This window comes from Uloborus diversus, chromosome 4, assembly GCF_026930045.1.
Source record: "Uloborus diversus isolate 005 chromosome 4, Udiv.v.3.1, whole genome shotgun sequence".
In the NCBI taxonomy this organism is placed as follows: Eukaryota; Metazoa; Arthropoda; class Arachnida; order Araneae; family Uloboridae; genus Uloborus; species Uloborus diversus.
Genome location: NC_072734.1, coordinates 100,613,051 through 100,628,283, shown reverse-complemented (window position 1 = coordinate 100,628,283; position 15,233 = coordinate 100,613,051). Strand labels below are relative to the sequence as shown.

The 15,233-nt window shown below is 37.3% G+C and overlaps 1 protein-coding gene across 1 annotated transcript; it reads left to right on the top strand.

The window, feature by feature from the left end:
- The first annotated feature begins 5,704 nt into the window (after positions 1 to 5,704).
- On the top strand, positions 5,705 to 14,363 carry LOC129220732 (uncharacterized). The gene is made up of 3 exons (XM_054855161.1): positions 5,705 to 5,824; positions 6,626 to 7,025; positions 13,276 to 14,363. The coding sequence occupies exons 1-3, from the start codon at positions 5,705 to 5,707 to the stop codon at positions 14,361 to 14,363; spliced, it is 1,608 nt and encodes a 535-aa protein (XP_054711136.1).
- The last annotated feature ends 870 nt before the right edge of the window (positions 14,364 to 15,233 follow it).

Genomic DNA, 15,233 nt, shown 5'->3' with positions numbered 1-15,233 from the left:
TAGTTTAGGCTTCTGAGAAATAATTAGCAGCGCTTCAGAAGCAATTCCTTGCTTCTAAGCTTTCATTGTAGACAGTTGCTTTCCTTTTGTGCTAGCGAAGCTCAAACATTTCACAACTGCATTTACATAATAAATTATGTGTTATGTAACTGTGCATTATCGTTCTTTTTTTGAAATTAAAATAGTAATAAGTCCCCCCCCCCAAAATAATGGATTTTATCTTGACAAATTCTAATTCTTGTGGGGGTTTGACTCTCAATTATTGAGGGGGTTCGGACCTCTCGGACCCCCCCCCCCCCGGGCTGCGACGTCCATGGTACTAACTGGCATGCCGAAAAATTCGAGAGTCACCAGGTTTTCAATAACCCTGGCCTGGTCCTTTCCGCCAAGCTGTTAAAAACGAGGTTTGAAAAATGTATTTCATTTAATACAGTAAATGCATGCGTAACTTAAAACATGCGAGTCTCACAAATTATTTAATAACTTCCTGCGTGCCCAGTGTTACACGGGCTACTTAAAAAATGAAAGAGGTGTCCAATTGATGTTTTTGTATTACTCTGACATCAGTTTCTAAAGCACTAAGGAGTAAATAAATACGCGTAATGCAAGGTTTGCAAAACAACAGTTGAGCATATTTTTGGCAAAAATCTCTTTAACGTTAATCATAGTTATCAATGATACAAGTTATGAGTATTTTCAATTAGCACAAAAGATGAAACTATATGCATTATCAACTATTATCTGTACTCGCGTTAAAATGAATTACATCTGATAGACTATATCTGAAATATTTATGTGCAATTACAATCGGCTTTTTACATAAAATGACACACACTTTTTGGTTGATTACATGAAACTAAAACACCAATACTAAATAAATGCCAATAAGCATTAATTTAATGCCAAGTCATCAGATTCGAATTTAGCTTTTGTTAAAATACTTAAAAACAATCTGTTTGGTTCAACTCTGTTTCACTTAAGGAAATCCAAACAATCTTAATTTAACATGTTCTTTTAACGATACAAACTGTATTTCAAAAATAGAAACAGAAAGGAAAAAGAGAGTTATTACAATTTGAAAACTCACCCATGTGACGGGAGAAAGTCCAACAAAATAAACATAATTAGTCACACATCCTAATTGTACCAAACTATGAGGCCGGTGAATGATAAGCTTGCACTACAATCAATTAACAAGCTAAAGAAACAACTTTCATATGCTGAAAAGAGTTAAGAACATTGAATGTAAAAAATAAAAAAAGGACAGACGATAAAATAAAGGCTATGTCCGAATAGAGCAACCAATTTTAAACTAATTTAAAATGAAATTCTAGATGGAAACGGTGTTTTAAGATTTGAACAGCAGCCAAAAAATCTCTTTTAAAACAATTATTAGAATTTTACTTGCTCACTTATATGCAAAATGGCAACAGCAAAGAAATAAAAATTCCTGAATAACGTTATGTTAATTAACGTTTTAATTAATATCTCCGCTAATTAAAGTCGCACAATTACGAGTTTGTTTCTATTGTTTTCTTTGGAAAATTTCGAATTTACCCGTATCTCGTTTGACTCTCGATTCACAGCGGTTCTCGAGAAGATCGATCTTCATACAGACAGACGGACGCAAAATAACAATAAAACTTAATGACTTAATTTTTTTCAATACTAGCTTTGTAATTTTGCTAAAAATAAAATATTTGTTTCAACAGGCTGGAGCATCAACTCAGATCGTATAAATGGGGGTTATAGGCTGTGGGACGAAGGCATAAAAGATGCTTAAAAACATGGTTTCGTTTGCCAACTTCGGGAACTACGAAAAGTGATATTTTTCTGAATCCTTAGTGTCTACAGATGAAAAAAACCTAATGTTCACAAAAAAATAGTGTCTCATAATTTTTTTACAGACCATTAAAGATACATGAAAAGGAGTGAAACTGTCAAGCAAGAGGCAGACAAATTTTAAATACATAAAAAATATTATACATGTACATTTAAAATATTATGCATGTACGTTAAAAACATTATGTATGTACATCAGAAAATATATTTTTTTCAAGAAGCAAACTCTTCATTCTGAAGTATCATCGTCAGAATCACTGAATTCATTTATCCTGTTTTTGCGTATGGAGTTATTTTCCTCCTGAGAGTTTATACAGCTACAGTCACTAGAGGAAAATTATGTGCATGAACAATTTTACGTCTTGCATGTACTACATCTCTTCGAAGAACACTGAGTTTTCGGGCATGTACAGGAGACTAGTTTTTGAACATTATCTGATGCAATGGAAATAGTGCTAAATTGTATTTCAATACTGCCCGCATTTATAGTCTATCCAATGTTCTGATGAACTGGGAGCATTGATTAAATCAGTGGTGCTCAACCTACAGCCCGCGGATCAAATGTTGACCCACGTGCCCCGTCATTGTATTCAGTGTTAAAAAACGAAAAATATATTCTAAAACCTTCCAAAAATACTAGTAATCTTCTTTCGGTGTTATGAATTTTGAGGTCAAGTAGTCATAAATTAATTTCTGAAACACAGATGCAATAAAATAAGCATGTAGTAATTAAACTTAAATCATATAAATAAATTTGATATTTGTTCTGGTCCACGAGATTCCTATTAATGTGAGTTGTCGCCCGCAGGTAAAAAAAAAAAAAAAGGTTATTCACCACTGGATTAAATTATTCAAGCATCAGCAATGAATATTTGCTTGATAGTTAGTGCACAAACGAGGGGATAGGGTAAGAGTCACAGTTCGGAATTGGTTCTTTTTCACTTCAGCTCCGCAGTCCTGGTAAAAACATTTGCGCTTTAAATTCATTTCATTTTGATTCAGTCATATTAATCTCTGACTTTCATCAATGTTAAGTCTATGAGATATGATATTTCTACATTTATTAATAACTTTCATTTTTATTTCTTGTCACCAAAAATTGAGAATGTATTCAGAATCTACTCCATTTTTTCAGTTTTTGGTGACATAAAATATTTTTTCGCGTTGCCGTTAATGTTTGAAAAAAAAAATTAATTGTCGAAAAATTGCCCTTAAATGGCTAATTAAAAAAATTTTTGTAAAAATATTCTCATCAAGAGCTTTTTCCAACAAAGTTTTTCTTAAACAAATCCGTCTTTAAGTTCGCATTTTATATTTGACTTAAATTTTTCCCGCAAGCGCTAATATAAAGTGCTTTGAACTGTTCAAAATTGAACGAAAAAATATTCAAATCAAAAAATGAAATACCGGAATGAGGTGTCATAGGGAAGATCTTTAAAAAAACGACTTCCTTTTACTCCAATTTAATGTAATTTTCCCATTATTGGCAATACTCTCTGAATATCACCAACAGTGGCGAAAGAAACCAGATTTAAAAAAAAATCGCCAAATTTGTAAACTTGGCGTCCAAAAGACTGGCGATATATTGCCAAGTGTCCTCCAAATTATAACACCACTTGAGTTTACATCGAAATTAACAATGATTTCCTCCAAAAAAGTGGCAAAAGACAACTTTAGAAACACCCGAATGCAACCAAAAGGGAAGGTGCACAACTAGACCCCACTAGGAGTCTACGTACCAAAGTTCAACTTTCTAGGACATACCGTTCTTGAGTTATGTGACATACATACGCACATCCGCACATACATAGTATGGACGTCACGAGAAAACTCGCTGTAATTAACTTGGGAATCGTCAAAATGGATATTTCGTGTGTCTAGGCACTTATCCACGTGAGGTAGAGTCGAAGAAAAAAAAAACTCAACATTCATTCGGGGCTGAGCAAAATGGAAATTGAGGTAATTTTTGAGTGAAATTTTTTTTCGCGAATACAATACTTTCTTTTTTGTAAAAGGAAGTAAAAAAGTTTGTTTGAATCGAACGATTTGTTAATTTTTTTTGGGGGGGGAGGGGGGGGGAGGGCACATAGGTCGACCGACAGACACATATTTTCCCCATCTCAAACCCCTACTTTTGAATTTGATATTTATTTAATTATTTTATCTATTTCTTTGACTGATTTTTTGTACTAAGCAATACTTTTACGATACATTAACCTTAGCACAGTAAACCACCTTTTATGTCCTTTTTTATTTTATATTACTTTAACGAGAAAGTAGGCTAAAAATGAGCTCAAAATATCGTCTGTAATCAAAAAGCGATATTATTAAAAAAGGAAAAGACAAAGCATCGTGATATGAAATATGCTTTTTAGTTTTCAATTTATCGTCTGCTAATGTTTAATTTTATAATATGTCGCGATCGACAGCGCGCTCCGCCAAAAGTGGGGAAGGAGTGAGGGGGAGGAGAGAACGCCGCGCGAAGAAGGGGGCAGTTGACCCCTGGAAGCTCAAGAGAGAAGAGGTACGTCTCTCGGTCCCGTACACACGGGAGGCTGTGATTTTCTTCTCGCGGTTTGCGAGAAGGGCTTAGCTGGCCTTAGTCGGTCAGGTTACTACCCATCATTCATTCCATATTCATCATCATCATCTTGTACATAGAATTGTATAAATAAAGCTATGCTTAGCGAACTCTGCTCAATTGCCTCCTCACACCAATCTCACAAGTAATTACAACGGCCCCCGCTCGGCCAACTCCGACATACTGGTGTCAGGAGTGGGGTGTGTGTGTGTTGAGAGGCAGGAAAACGATTGCGGGCAACGCAAATGACGATTTCATATCAGCGACAGTCAAATAGCTTTCTGGACGAACTTGATCACCAATTTCAACGCTGAATGAGGGACTCTGAATAAAATCTAAGGCCCCGGTTTCCCGTGGAAGGTGGTTCCTGAAAGCGTGTTTCCGATTCGGACTGGAGTGCAGTTTGCTGAGACATTCGAGAGTTCCTGAATAGCCTCTGGCAGAATATAGCAGCACAGATTTGAAGCCTCTATATTGATGGGACTGTGTATCTCCGTCATCCTCCCAGCAGTACAATAGATCGCAAGAGATGTTTTCAACGGTCTCCAGGTTAGTGGGCACTTTTTGGCTGCGAACCCATTATTTATGTTTAAAATACTGAGTTTTTAGTACAAGTTGATAATTTTTATGTGTATTTTGAATTTTGGAATTGCTTATTTTTAACCTTGTCATTTGTAAAATTATTGGTAAAAGAACAAAATGGCCTTTTTGTCTAAAGGAAAAAAACAAGACCTCGCTTTATTAGCGGAGGAGTTAAATATTGAGGTGCCTTTAAATGCGAAGATAATTGAGTTTAAAGAGCTAATTACAAAAAGTGACTCGTATGACGAGGAATTTGTTAAGGGGTGCTTAACTACAATAATAAATGACAGGTTAGAGAAGGAAAAAAATGATCAGCTAGAAGCGGAGAGGAGGCATATCTTAGAGGTCGAAAGGATTAAAACAAATGAATTCAGGAATGGGGCGGATTCAAATCTAAGCAAGGAGAATTTTGTGACCCACTTGAATATCATAAAAGGGGCCCTACCTGAAGTGAGGGGAAGGCCAGAAGACTGGCCCTTCTTCTTTCAGGAGGTCGAAGAAATATTTCGACTGTACGACACTCCTGAGGAATATAAAGGTAAAATAATCCTACATACCTTAAAGGGGAGAGTCACATGCCTGAGCTCTAGACTAGGGGAGGAAGGTCTGGAAAGTTATAAGAACTTAAAAGAGCTCGTGCTGAGCGAATTCCAGATCACCCCAATAGAATATAAAAACAACCTTGATAGAATAAGGAAAATGGACAGTGAAACATACACCCAATACACTCTACGGGTAGAAGCTGCAGTCAATATGTACATCAATTCTCGAAAAGTCAACAATCTTGATCAATTGAAACAGCTACTTATTGCTGATAAGGTAAAAGATGGCTTAAGCCCAGAAATAAAAAAATACATACAGTTAAAAGAGACAGAGAAATGGTTCCTCCCGCGCGAATTGTCTACACAAATCGATAATTACGTGAGCGCAACAGCCTCAAATCAAAGTCGAAATGAATTTAATGAGGGAGAAGGGAAGGCCAAAAGCTACCCAACGGCCAGACCAAACTTTCGGAGCACAGAAAACAGACAAAATTCCAACCAAGGATGCTTTATTTGTGCTTCGAAGTTCCACCGTAAGAAAGACTGTCCCCAGAATAAAAATAAAATAAAGAACTATAACTTAAAAACAGGGAGTAATGGTCAGGGAGTAAATCATATAGAGGTGGCAGAAAATTCTGAAATCGAACCAGAAAAAGAGGGGACAATTGTGGCTAAAATCAACATTGGGCACAATACAGATATAACAAGTTCCAATACCCCATTAATCGTTCCATTGGAACGGATAAAAATTAGTGTAGAAGGAAGGATTATATCTGCGCTAAAAGATTCGGGGTCCCAAATCACTGTTATAAAGGAAAGTATGTTACCGAAAGGGAGACAGAAGTCCGAAGGAAGGATTCTATTAAAGCCAGCGTTCGGTAAACCAATTATGACGGAGTTGGGGCATTTAAATTTAGCAGTACCCATAGGGGGTAACTCTAGTGTGGTGCACAAGCCAATATTATGTGCAATCACACCGTTTATTTCCGAGGAGGCTATCCTGAACCCAAAAATTTTAAATCTGTTGCTAGGGGGAAATGAAAGCGAGTGTTTGCAACGGGGAACCGATTCTTCGCAGAAAGAGCAAGCAGATGTGTTGGAGGTAGAAACAGAGAAGTTAGCAGCAACGTCCGAGGAAGAAGCGCAGAAAGAGCAAGCGCTCGAGGCACCGGAAAAGGGGAAAACAGTTCGGGGAGAAGTGGACGGAGCTGACTATCAGGGTGATCTCAGCCCCCAAGAAAAATTTCTCCGCTTGCAGCGGAAGAGCGACTCTCTGCTCCAGGAATGGTTGCTCGCGTCCCAGGGAAAGGGAGGATATTTTGTCCTGGATAATCTGCTTTTTCACAAAGAGAAGGTTGGAGGAATAGAGGTTACTCAGTTGGTTTTGCCTCTGGAGAAACGTTTAGAGGTAATGAAAAGAGCGCATGAGACGCCCTTCGGCGGACACATGGCCGCTAAAAAGACATGTGATCGTGTGCGTTATTCGTTTTATTGGGAGAAGATAAATAAAGATATAAAGGGTTATTGCAGCGCATGCCAGGGCTGTCAGCTGAGAAGGAATGCAAAAATTAAAGATAGGGCACCAATTACCCCCATAACCAGGCCAGAACTTCCATTTCAGATCGTCAATGTAGATTTGATAGGACCTATAGATCCGCCGAGCTCCGCGGGGCACAAATATATTTTATGCATGGTAGACCAGCATACCAGGTGGGCGGAGGCTGTTCCTCTAAAATCGTTGACTGCTCGTTCGACTTGCGATGCTTTGTTGAGCATTTTTTCGCGTACGGGAGTTCCTTCCGTGATAAGCTCCGACAACGGCAGGAATTTTATTTCAGGACTCACGAAGGAGTTCGAAAGGAGATTAGGGGCTAGTCCCCGTTTTTCTACGCCGTATTATCCCCAGGCCAATGGATTAGTCGAACGCTTTAACCAGACTTTGAAAAATATGCTCCATCATGTAATCCGAGAAGATGAACGGGGATGGCACAAACAGTTACCCTATCTTCTATGGGCGTATCGGGAGGTTCCGAACAGTACTACGGGGGTGTCACCGTTCTTGCTATTATATGGGAGACCTCCCGAAGGGCCATTATCTATATTAAAGTCGACCTGGACAGGGAAGGTGCATAACGCGCAATTAGACGTGACTCCAATTAATAAATACTTAGACAATATGCAAATGAGGTTCGAAGAAGCCGCGAGATTAGCTAACGCAACTGCAGAGATCCAACAAGAGCGGATGGCGCACCACTATAATTTAAGATCTTCGATAAGAGAATTTAAAGAGGGAGAGCAAGTTATAGTGTTAGTTCCCGATTCCACAAATAAACTTTATGCACGATGGCGGGGTCCCGGCGTAATAATAAAGCACAATCAGCCATATACGTATGTAATAAAATTTGAGGACGGGAGCACATGCAGGGTGCATCAGAACAAGATACGGAAATTCGTGGCCTCCGTCAACGCCTTGAACGTGATATTTGAGGGAGACGAAGAATTTGGCGAGGTAATAAATGTGCCAACAGAAAAAGATCTGAAGTTTAATGTAAAAGAAGACATTAAGGGCATAAGTCCCGATAATCTAACTAATAATCAATGCAAATTTTTGAGGAAATTGTTACTTGATCATAAAAAACTATTTGAAGGACCAATACGAGTGGCTAAAGTACGACCTCATAAAATTGAATTGCTACCGGGGGCTATTAGATCTAAGCCGCACCAATATAAAATTCCTGAGGTGTATAAGGGGGAAGTTGATAAACAGATTGACGAATTACTAGCTTTAGGGTTAATAGAAGAAACAGACGCGGAAGTTGTGTACCCTATAGTGTGTGTAACAAAGAAAGATAGTACAATTAGGGTATGTACTGACTTTCGAGCTTTAAATAAGGTTAGTCAATCGTCTAGTTTTCCTATGAAAAATGCACAAGACCTAATGTTGGTGGTCGGAAAGGCTTGTTGGATAACTGTGTTAGATCTTTATAAGGGATATCATCAGATACCTATGGAGGAAAATTGTAAACATTTAACTGCGTTTGCAACCCATTCTGGGGTATGGCAGTGGAGAACCATGCCGTATGGTCTGAAAACATCGGGAGCCACGTTTCAGAAAGCGTTAAATGAGGCTTTGCATAAACATAGGAATTATGCGCAGGCATATATCGATGATATCGCCATTTTTTCGACTACGTGGGAACAGCATTTGGTCCACTTAGAAGCGGTCCTGAAGGAATTAATAAATTTAAATTTCACTGCCCGATTAGGAAAATGTAGTTTTGCTAAACACAAAGTAAAGTACCTTGGACACATTATCGGGTCCGGAACGCATGCCCCTGATCCGGAAAAACTAACGGCAATAGAGAAACTGAAAAGGCCAAAAACAAAAAAAGACGTCCGCTCTGTTTTGGGGCTAATGGGTTTCTATAGGTCGTATGTAGAGGACTACGCACGTATCGCTAAGCCACTGACGGAGTTAACCAAAAAGAATGTTCCGAACAATGTACCGTGGGGTGTGGAAGCTGAGAGGGCATTCGAACAGTTGAAATTAAGGTTATGCAATGCCTCCTCTCTGGCTACTCCTGATTTCCTTAGACCATTCCAAATTTATACCGATGCTTCGGATTTCGCAGTTTCGGCTTGTTTGACCCAAAAAGACGAAAATGGCCAATTTGTTCCAATTGGGTTTGCAAGCCAAAAGTTGTCCCAAACACAGAAAAATTGGTCGACCATCGAAAAAGAAGCTTACGGTGTGCTCTTTGGACTCAAGAAGTTCGAACACTGGATCTTCGGTTCCGAAATCCAGATTTTGACTGATCATAATCCGTTAAAGTTTCTGGCTGTAACAACTCCACGAAGCCCAAAGTTAACAAGATGGGCGTTGGCTCTTCAACAGTTCAACGTTAAGCTGAGTCACACACCTGGAAAGGCAAATCAATCAGCCGATGCACTAACACGGCTAGAAATTGACTGAAAAGACCTGCGAACTTTTCGAATCGTTATGTTTTCATGCTTATTTAATTGCATTTATGTGTGCTATGTATTCCAGAATATTATTTTCTTTTAAGCATTTCAATCAAAATGTTATATGCGTGAGGTTCTCTCCTCGGCTCTCTTGTGAAAAAAAGCCTTGTGGGCATATTTCACGCTTAAGAAGGGGGCTATATGTCGCGATCGACAGCGCGCTCCGCCAAAAGTGGGGAAGGAGTGAGGGGGAGGAGAGAACGCCGCGCGAAGAAGGGGGCAGTTGACCCCTGGAAGCTCAAGAGAGAAGAGGTACGTCTCTCGGTCCCGTACACACGGGAGGCTGTGATTTTCTTCTCGCGGTTTGCGAGAAGGGCTTAGCTGGCCTTAGTCGGTCAGGTTACTACCCATCATTCATTCCATATTCATCATCATCATCTTGTACATAGAATTGTATAAATAAAGCTATGCTTAGCGAACTCTGCTCAATTGCCTCCTCACACCAATCTCACAAGTAATTACAACGGCCCCCGCTCGGCCAACTCCGACATAATATTTTTTAAACATCGATGGCATCTGTTAGAGATGTTTATGTTCTTAAGATTTTGTAGGTCAATTATTGCTATTCGGTGATTCATTAATATCTTTTTTGTGAAGTAAAGTGCCTTCTAATTTTTCTACTTAACAATGTCTATGTGTGCTTGCTCTAGTGTAATAAACGAAATCTTGAGATGAAGATCATTCAGAGCTGCGGATTGATACAATTTTTTATTTCCTTTTAGTTACAAAATTACGAAGCGAAAGTAAGTAATTTAAAACGTATTAATATATTTTGCAACGAAAAACTGAGCAAAACAGTAAAATTTCGGTTGGAAAACTATTTATTAAATTTTTACATTATAACTATTGTGTTTAGTAGCGCCATCTAGAGACAATTTTTTTTTGTGTATGTGCTAACAGTCCACGGAACATAGTTCCTACTTCAATTACTAATTAAAACTTAATGAGACAATTCCAGCGTGTGAACATTGTATTTTTCTATTGAGTTCATCATTTATAATAGATTTCAAGCAAGTTCACATAGTCCCTAAGATTGGTAAACGAACTTGAACGATATTTGCACTCGGCCCATAGACTATTAGGAGGGAAATAATTTTTGGTCACTTGAATTCAAACAAACAAATTAGTTACTGCAATTGAAGAGCAACTTAATGGAAAATTTAAAGATAATTATGTACTTTACACAAAAAGATAATGTGCTGCCAAGTTTTCTCCAAGACATTCTTAGATCCTAGAGTGCTTTGCCACCTACATTAGGTATTTTATGTACTGCTTTTTTCGATTACTTTAACAAGCTGAAAATCTTTAAAAAATAATAATGATATTAATAATTTTTTTGCAGTACAATCTTACTAAAAATTGCAGGCCGAAGTTATTTCATTTGATGAACTTATTTATGTATTTTATTTATGATAGCATTCAAACGGTTAGAAAAATAGTTGTTTTAACTTATCAGGAAATTAGGAATAATCCCATTCTTTAAACAAATAAAACAAAACAAAAAAAAAACAGATATCAACAATAGATTCAAAAAAAGGAACATTAATTATTAATTCCTGGTAATTTTGCACTCTGTTGAACACCAGGGCCGTCCGAAGAGGGGGGGGGGGCGAGTGGGGCAATCGCCCCGGAGGCCACGAAATGAGGGAGCACCGCAAAGTGCCCCTTATTTTGTATATCATAGATATAAGTATATACAGTCATAAACACACAAAAAGGAGAATCATTGCAATGATTCTCTATTTTTTCCTAGTACACAAAAATTTTCCTTTCTCCTAGTCTCCAAAACATTCGTTTCATTTATATCACGAAGCAGATACGAACTCTGAGAATATAAATGTTTAGAATCAAACAAAAGTTTTAGGGTGGCACATTGAAAAAACAAAAACAAAAAAAAGAAACATTTTTGATCTGATGAGAAAGGGGGTTCCGGGCAAAATTTTGAAAATTTTTGTTTTAAAAACACATATTTAGACTTTCTTCGCAGATGCTATGGGGAAAAAAGGTTAATGAGTCAATGCGGAAATTTCTAGAAATTGAAGTCTTAGAAACATGATTATAGACCATGTTTATTGGCGTTAGGGTAAGAGATGGAGCTCAGGGACTGTCCCCGATCGATTTTTTAAAAAAAGGGAAGGAAGATTTAGAGCCCTTCCCTGGAATACTTTTCAAAATTATGGACCAAAAACGAAAACAGCAAATATCGCACCATAAGCAGGCCTCAGACATAGGGGAAAGGGGGCACATGTGAACAATTTTTTTCAACTCTTAAGTTCTCAAAAAGTATTATCTATCTTTCGGAACAATTGTGTCCCCATGATTGATTACCTAGCCTTTTCTTTGTGGCCTGGAGGTTTTTCTTTTCTTTTTTTTCAGATTTTTAAAAGAATTATTTCTTTACTTCATGAAATTTTTTAATAATGTCATCAATTGTTCACATGTGCCTCTATAGGGGGCATATGTGAACAAGCCTGGGGCACATGAGAACACAATTGAAAACTGCAGGAAAAGCATCGTGTTTCAATGAAAAACTCTTTAATATAAAACATACCAATTGCATTGTAGGTTTTGTAAACTATACTGCGTCAGTTTAAATTGTGCAATAACTATCAATTAGAGACTTTTTTCCTAACTGCATAACCCTGTTCACGGTCAAATTTCAAGTTTCGTAGCATGTTCTAATTACTGGATCGAAAAGAAAAAAACTTTTTAAGACAAAACAATACAAAGAATATTTTATTATATAAAAGTTTATTCTTATTATCTAATGTCTTTTAGCTTCATAAAGACATGATGATGAATTTTAAAAATTATTTGAACTTCAGCTTTTAGTTAAAAGAAAATATTTTGTCTTTTTTTTTCTTGTAAATATGATATACAACTAAATTTTTGGTCAACTACTTTGTAACAAATGAATTAATAAATTTAAAAATCATAAAGTAAATAAATGGTTAATTGATAATGATGAACAATACATTTACAAGCTAATTATACAAAAATAATAATTATAAATCTTTACACCTTTTTTAAACACTTACAATAACCCTACACTAATATTATATTAGGAAGAGGATATGGGAAATGTTCACATGAGCCCCTACATGTTGTATATATTCACAAGTGTCCTGTTATCTACCTTAAAACTAATTTTCAAAAATAAAGAATTCTTAATTTAATTTAAAAATTCCAACTTTATCATAAATTTACTTGAATGTTTGTATAATGGTTTGCAATAATTAATTTTAAATTAATAATTAGTTTAAAATATGTTTTTATGTGAAGACGAGTGATAAAAGTACATCAGCATCTGCTAAATCAAATAAATTGTCACTACAAGAACATATACTGGCTCCTTGATCTAAAAGTCTGGTCAAGAAGTAGGACTGGTTCTACCATTACTAGAGAAATTTTCAAGATTTTTTGCTTCACGTTATCTTAGTAAAACATACCATGTTCACAAGTGCCCCGTGCTCACATATATCCCTTTTTCCCCTACCTGCAAATCTCACAGTGTGGGGGGCCCACGGCCCTATACAGTGGGCGGTAAGGGGCTCCGTTAATTTTTGGCAGGAGGGCTCAAAATTTGAAGCTCCATGCCCAGCCAAAATATTAAAAGACATTCCGCTGTCACGAGTATTTTACGTTTTTTTAAGTCAATACAGTTGTTTCTAATTTACAGGAATAAAACTTGTTCTATTTTTATAGGGCGAAAAAAGCAGTCCAAATTTCTTCTGACATCAAATGCCAAAGGTGAAGAGGTGCCGGTTGTAGTTTGCAGAGGTTGGTTTGACACATGCGAGTACTGTGATAAAAGATTCTGCAACTGGTTACCTGTAGACGAAGAAGTTTACGAAAAGATACCACTTAAACCTGGAGTCTGCATGGTTGCTCTCAAAAGCAAAGGCATCACAGAAGTAGTTAGTATTATACTGGACCACACCGACATTCAGTTGCAATCGACCCAGACTATAGACATCATAAAAGAACAACTGTCGAACAGAAAGTCAAAGGCAAGTAAATCAGAAATTATTGTAAGGTGGTTTTGTTCAAAGAGAATCGATGACAAAGAAGTCATCGCTTTGTGTGCACACTGGTTCAATAATGCTGTCTTACCGAGGTTCCTAGAGCAGTGGCCTGGTGCCAACTTATTAGAGACGAGTAACTTTTTGGTGTTTTCAAAAAATCTTCAAAAATGGTGTCATCCTACAAAAGATCCAGTTTGGAAAAAATCCAAAGAGTTGCACAAGAAAACAGTAGAGGTAATCAAAAAGTGCGATTGGAGGGCCCCTTGTGATATTTGTGATAGGACGTTTCGGAAATGGACGCCATTTTCAAAAGTGTACAGTGACAATTTGATTCCCGAGTGCTTCGGTATTTATATGTTGTCAGCAGTTTCTGGCCAAGACCGGGAAGTCGTCAGAATTGATTTTTTTACCAAGGCCAGCATTCAGATCCAGTTAAATAGCCTCCAACAATACGTAAAGTGTAACATCTTCAGATGTGGACCACTTAGAAACACAACTGCGGAAATACGGTGGACAACCCTGAAAGATGATAAGTCTGATGAGGCATGTCACCTGTATGCACATTGGTTGAATGTGGGAGAGTTTCCAAGGAACAATAGTGCATTCCCTGTAGAGACATTATTAGCTAAAAACCATAATTTTGTAGTTCGGGCAAGAGATAAAAAATGGTGCACAATCACTAGTAGTTTAAGGAGCTCAAAGCCCACCAAAATGAAAGAGAAAAAAGCTTTAGTGAATGCTATGGAGTATTTATATGATGATGTTTGAAAATGCTGTAACATTTGAAATTGAATTTTATTGTAAATATCACTATCTTGCATTGTAGAATAAATTATCATTCTTACAATTTGAAACTTCTCAACTTGTTCCACATTCTGTAGCCTAATCAAGAGGTTGGGGGACCTAACCCTTGCCCTCAGCTATCTACTCAGAAGTGCTATTTTTATATACCACTGCAGAAAATTATAGTTACAACAAATATTAATACAACGAAATATTCGTTTTAACAAAATTAATTTTCAATCCTGATTGAATCATCATCATATTGTTTGAATTCCATTACCAACGGGGAAAAATAAGTGGCCTCCTGAAAATTCGTTGTAACAGGATTTCACTGTATAAATTAATCTCTCTTATTTTTGAACCCTCAGTTATCTTTCAATATTTTTCTTATGCACGTAGTGATGTGAATCGGAAAAATATGCAGCGGGAAGGTAAGTTTCTTTAGGGCAGTAGTAGGTAAGTTTTTTTATTGCCTTAGGTAAATGCCCAAAAACTAGGTATTTTGCGAAGAAGGTGAATGGGTACACAACATTTTTACTTTCTTCTATATCTAATATATAGAAGAAAGTATTGGATTCGTGCAAATTTTCGAATTTTGACGGATTCGAACGTTTTGAGGTGTGCTGAGTCCATTTCGACTATTTTTGGAAAATGTCTGTCTGTCTGTCTGTGTGTGTGTGTGTGTGTGTGTGTGTGTGTGTGTGTGTCACGTCTGTGGGTGACCAGTTTTTTGTGGCCGCTCTACAGCAAAAACTACCGCATGAAATCGAACGAAATTTGGTACACATATGTGCCCAAGGACGTAGCCAAGGGGTGGGTCCATGGGGTCCGGACCCCCCCCCCCCCTTCCCGAAA

Coding starts and splice junctions, on each gene's coding strand:
- LOC129220732 (XM_054855161.1), top strand. CDS start 5,705: ATGGACAGTGAAACATACACCCAATACACTCTACGGGTAGAAGCTGCA. Junction 5,825..6,625: donor AGCTACTTATTGCTGATAAG/GTAAAAGATGGC, acceptor GATTCTTCGCAG/AAAGAGCAAGCAGATGTGTT. Junction 7,026..13,275: donor AAAGACATGTGATCGTGTGC/GTTATTCGTTTT, acceptor CTATTTTTATAG/GGCGAAAAAAGCAGTCCAAA.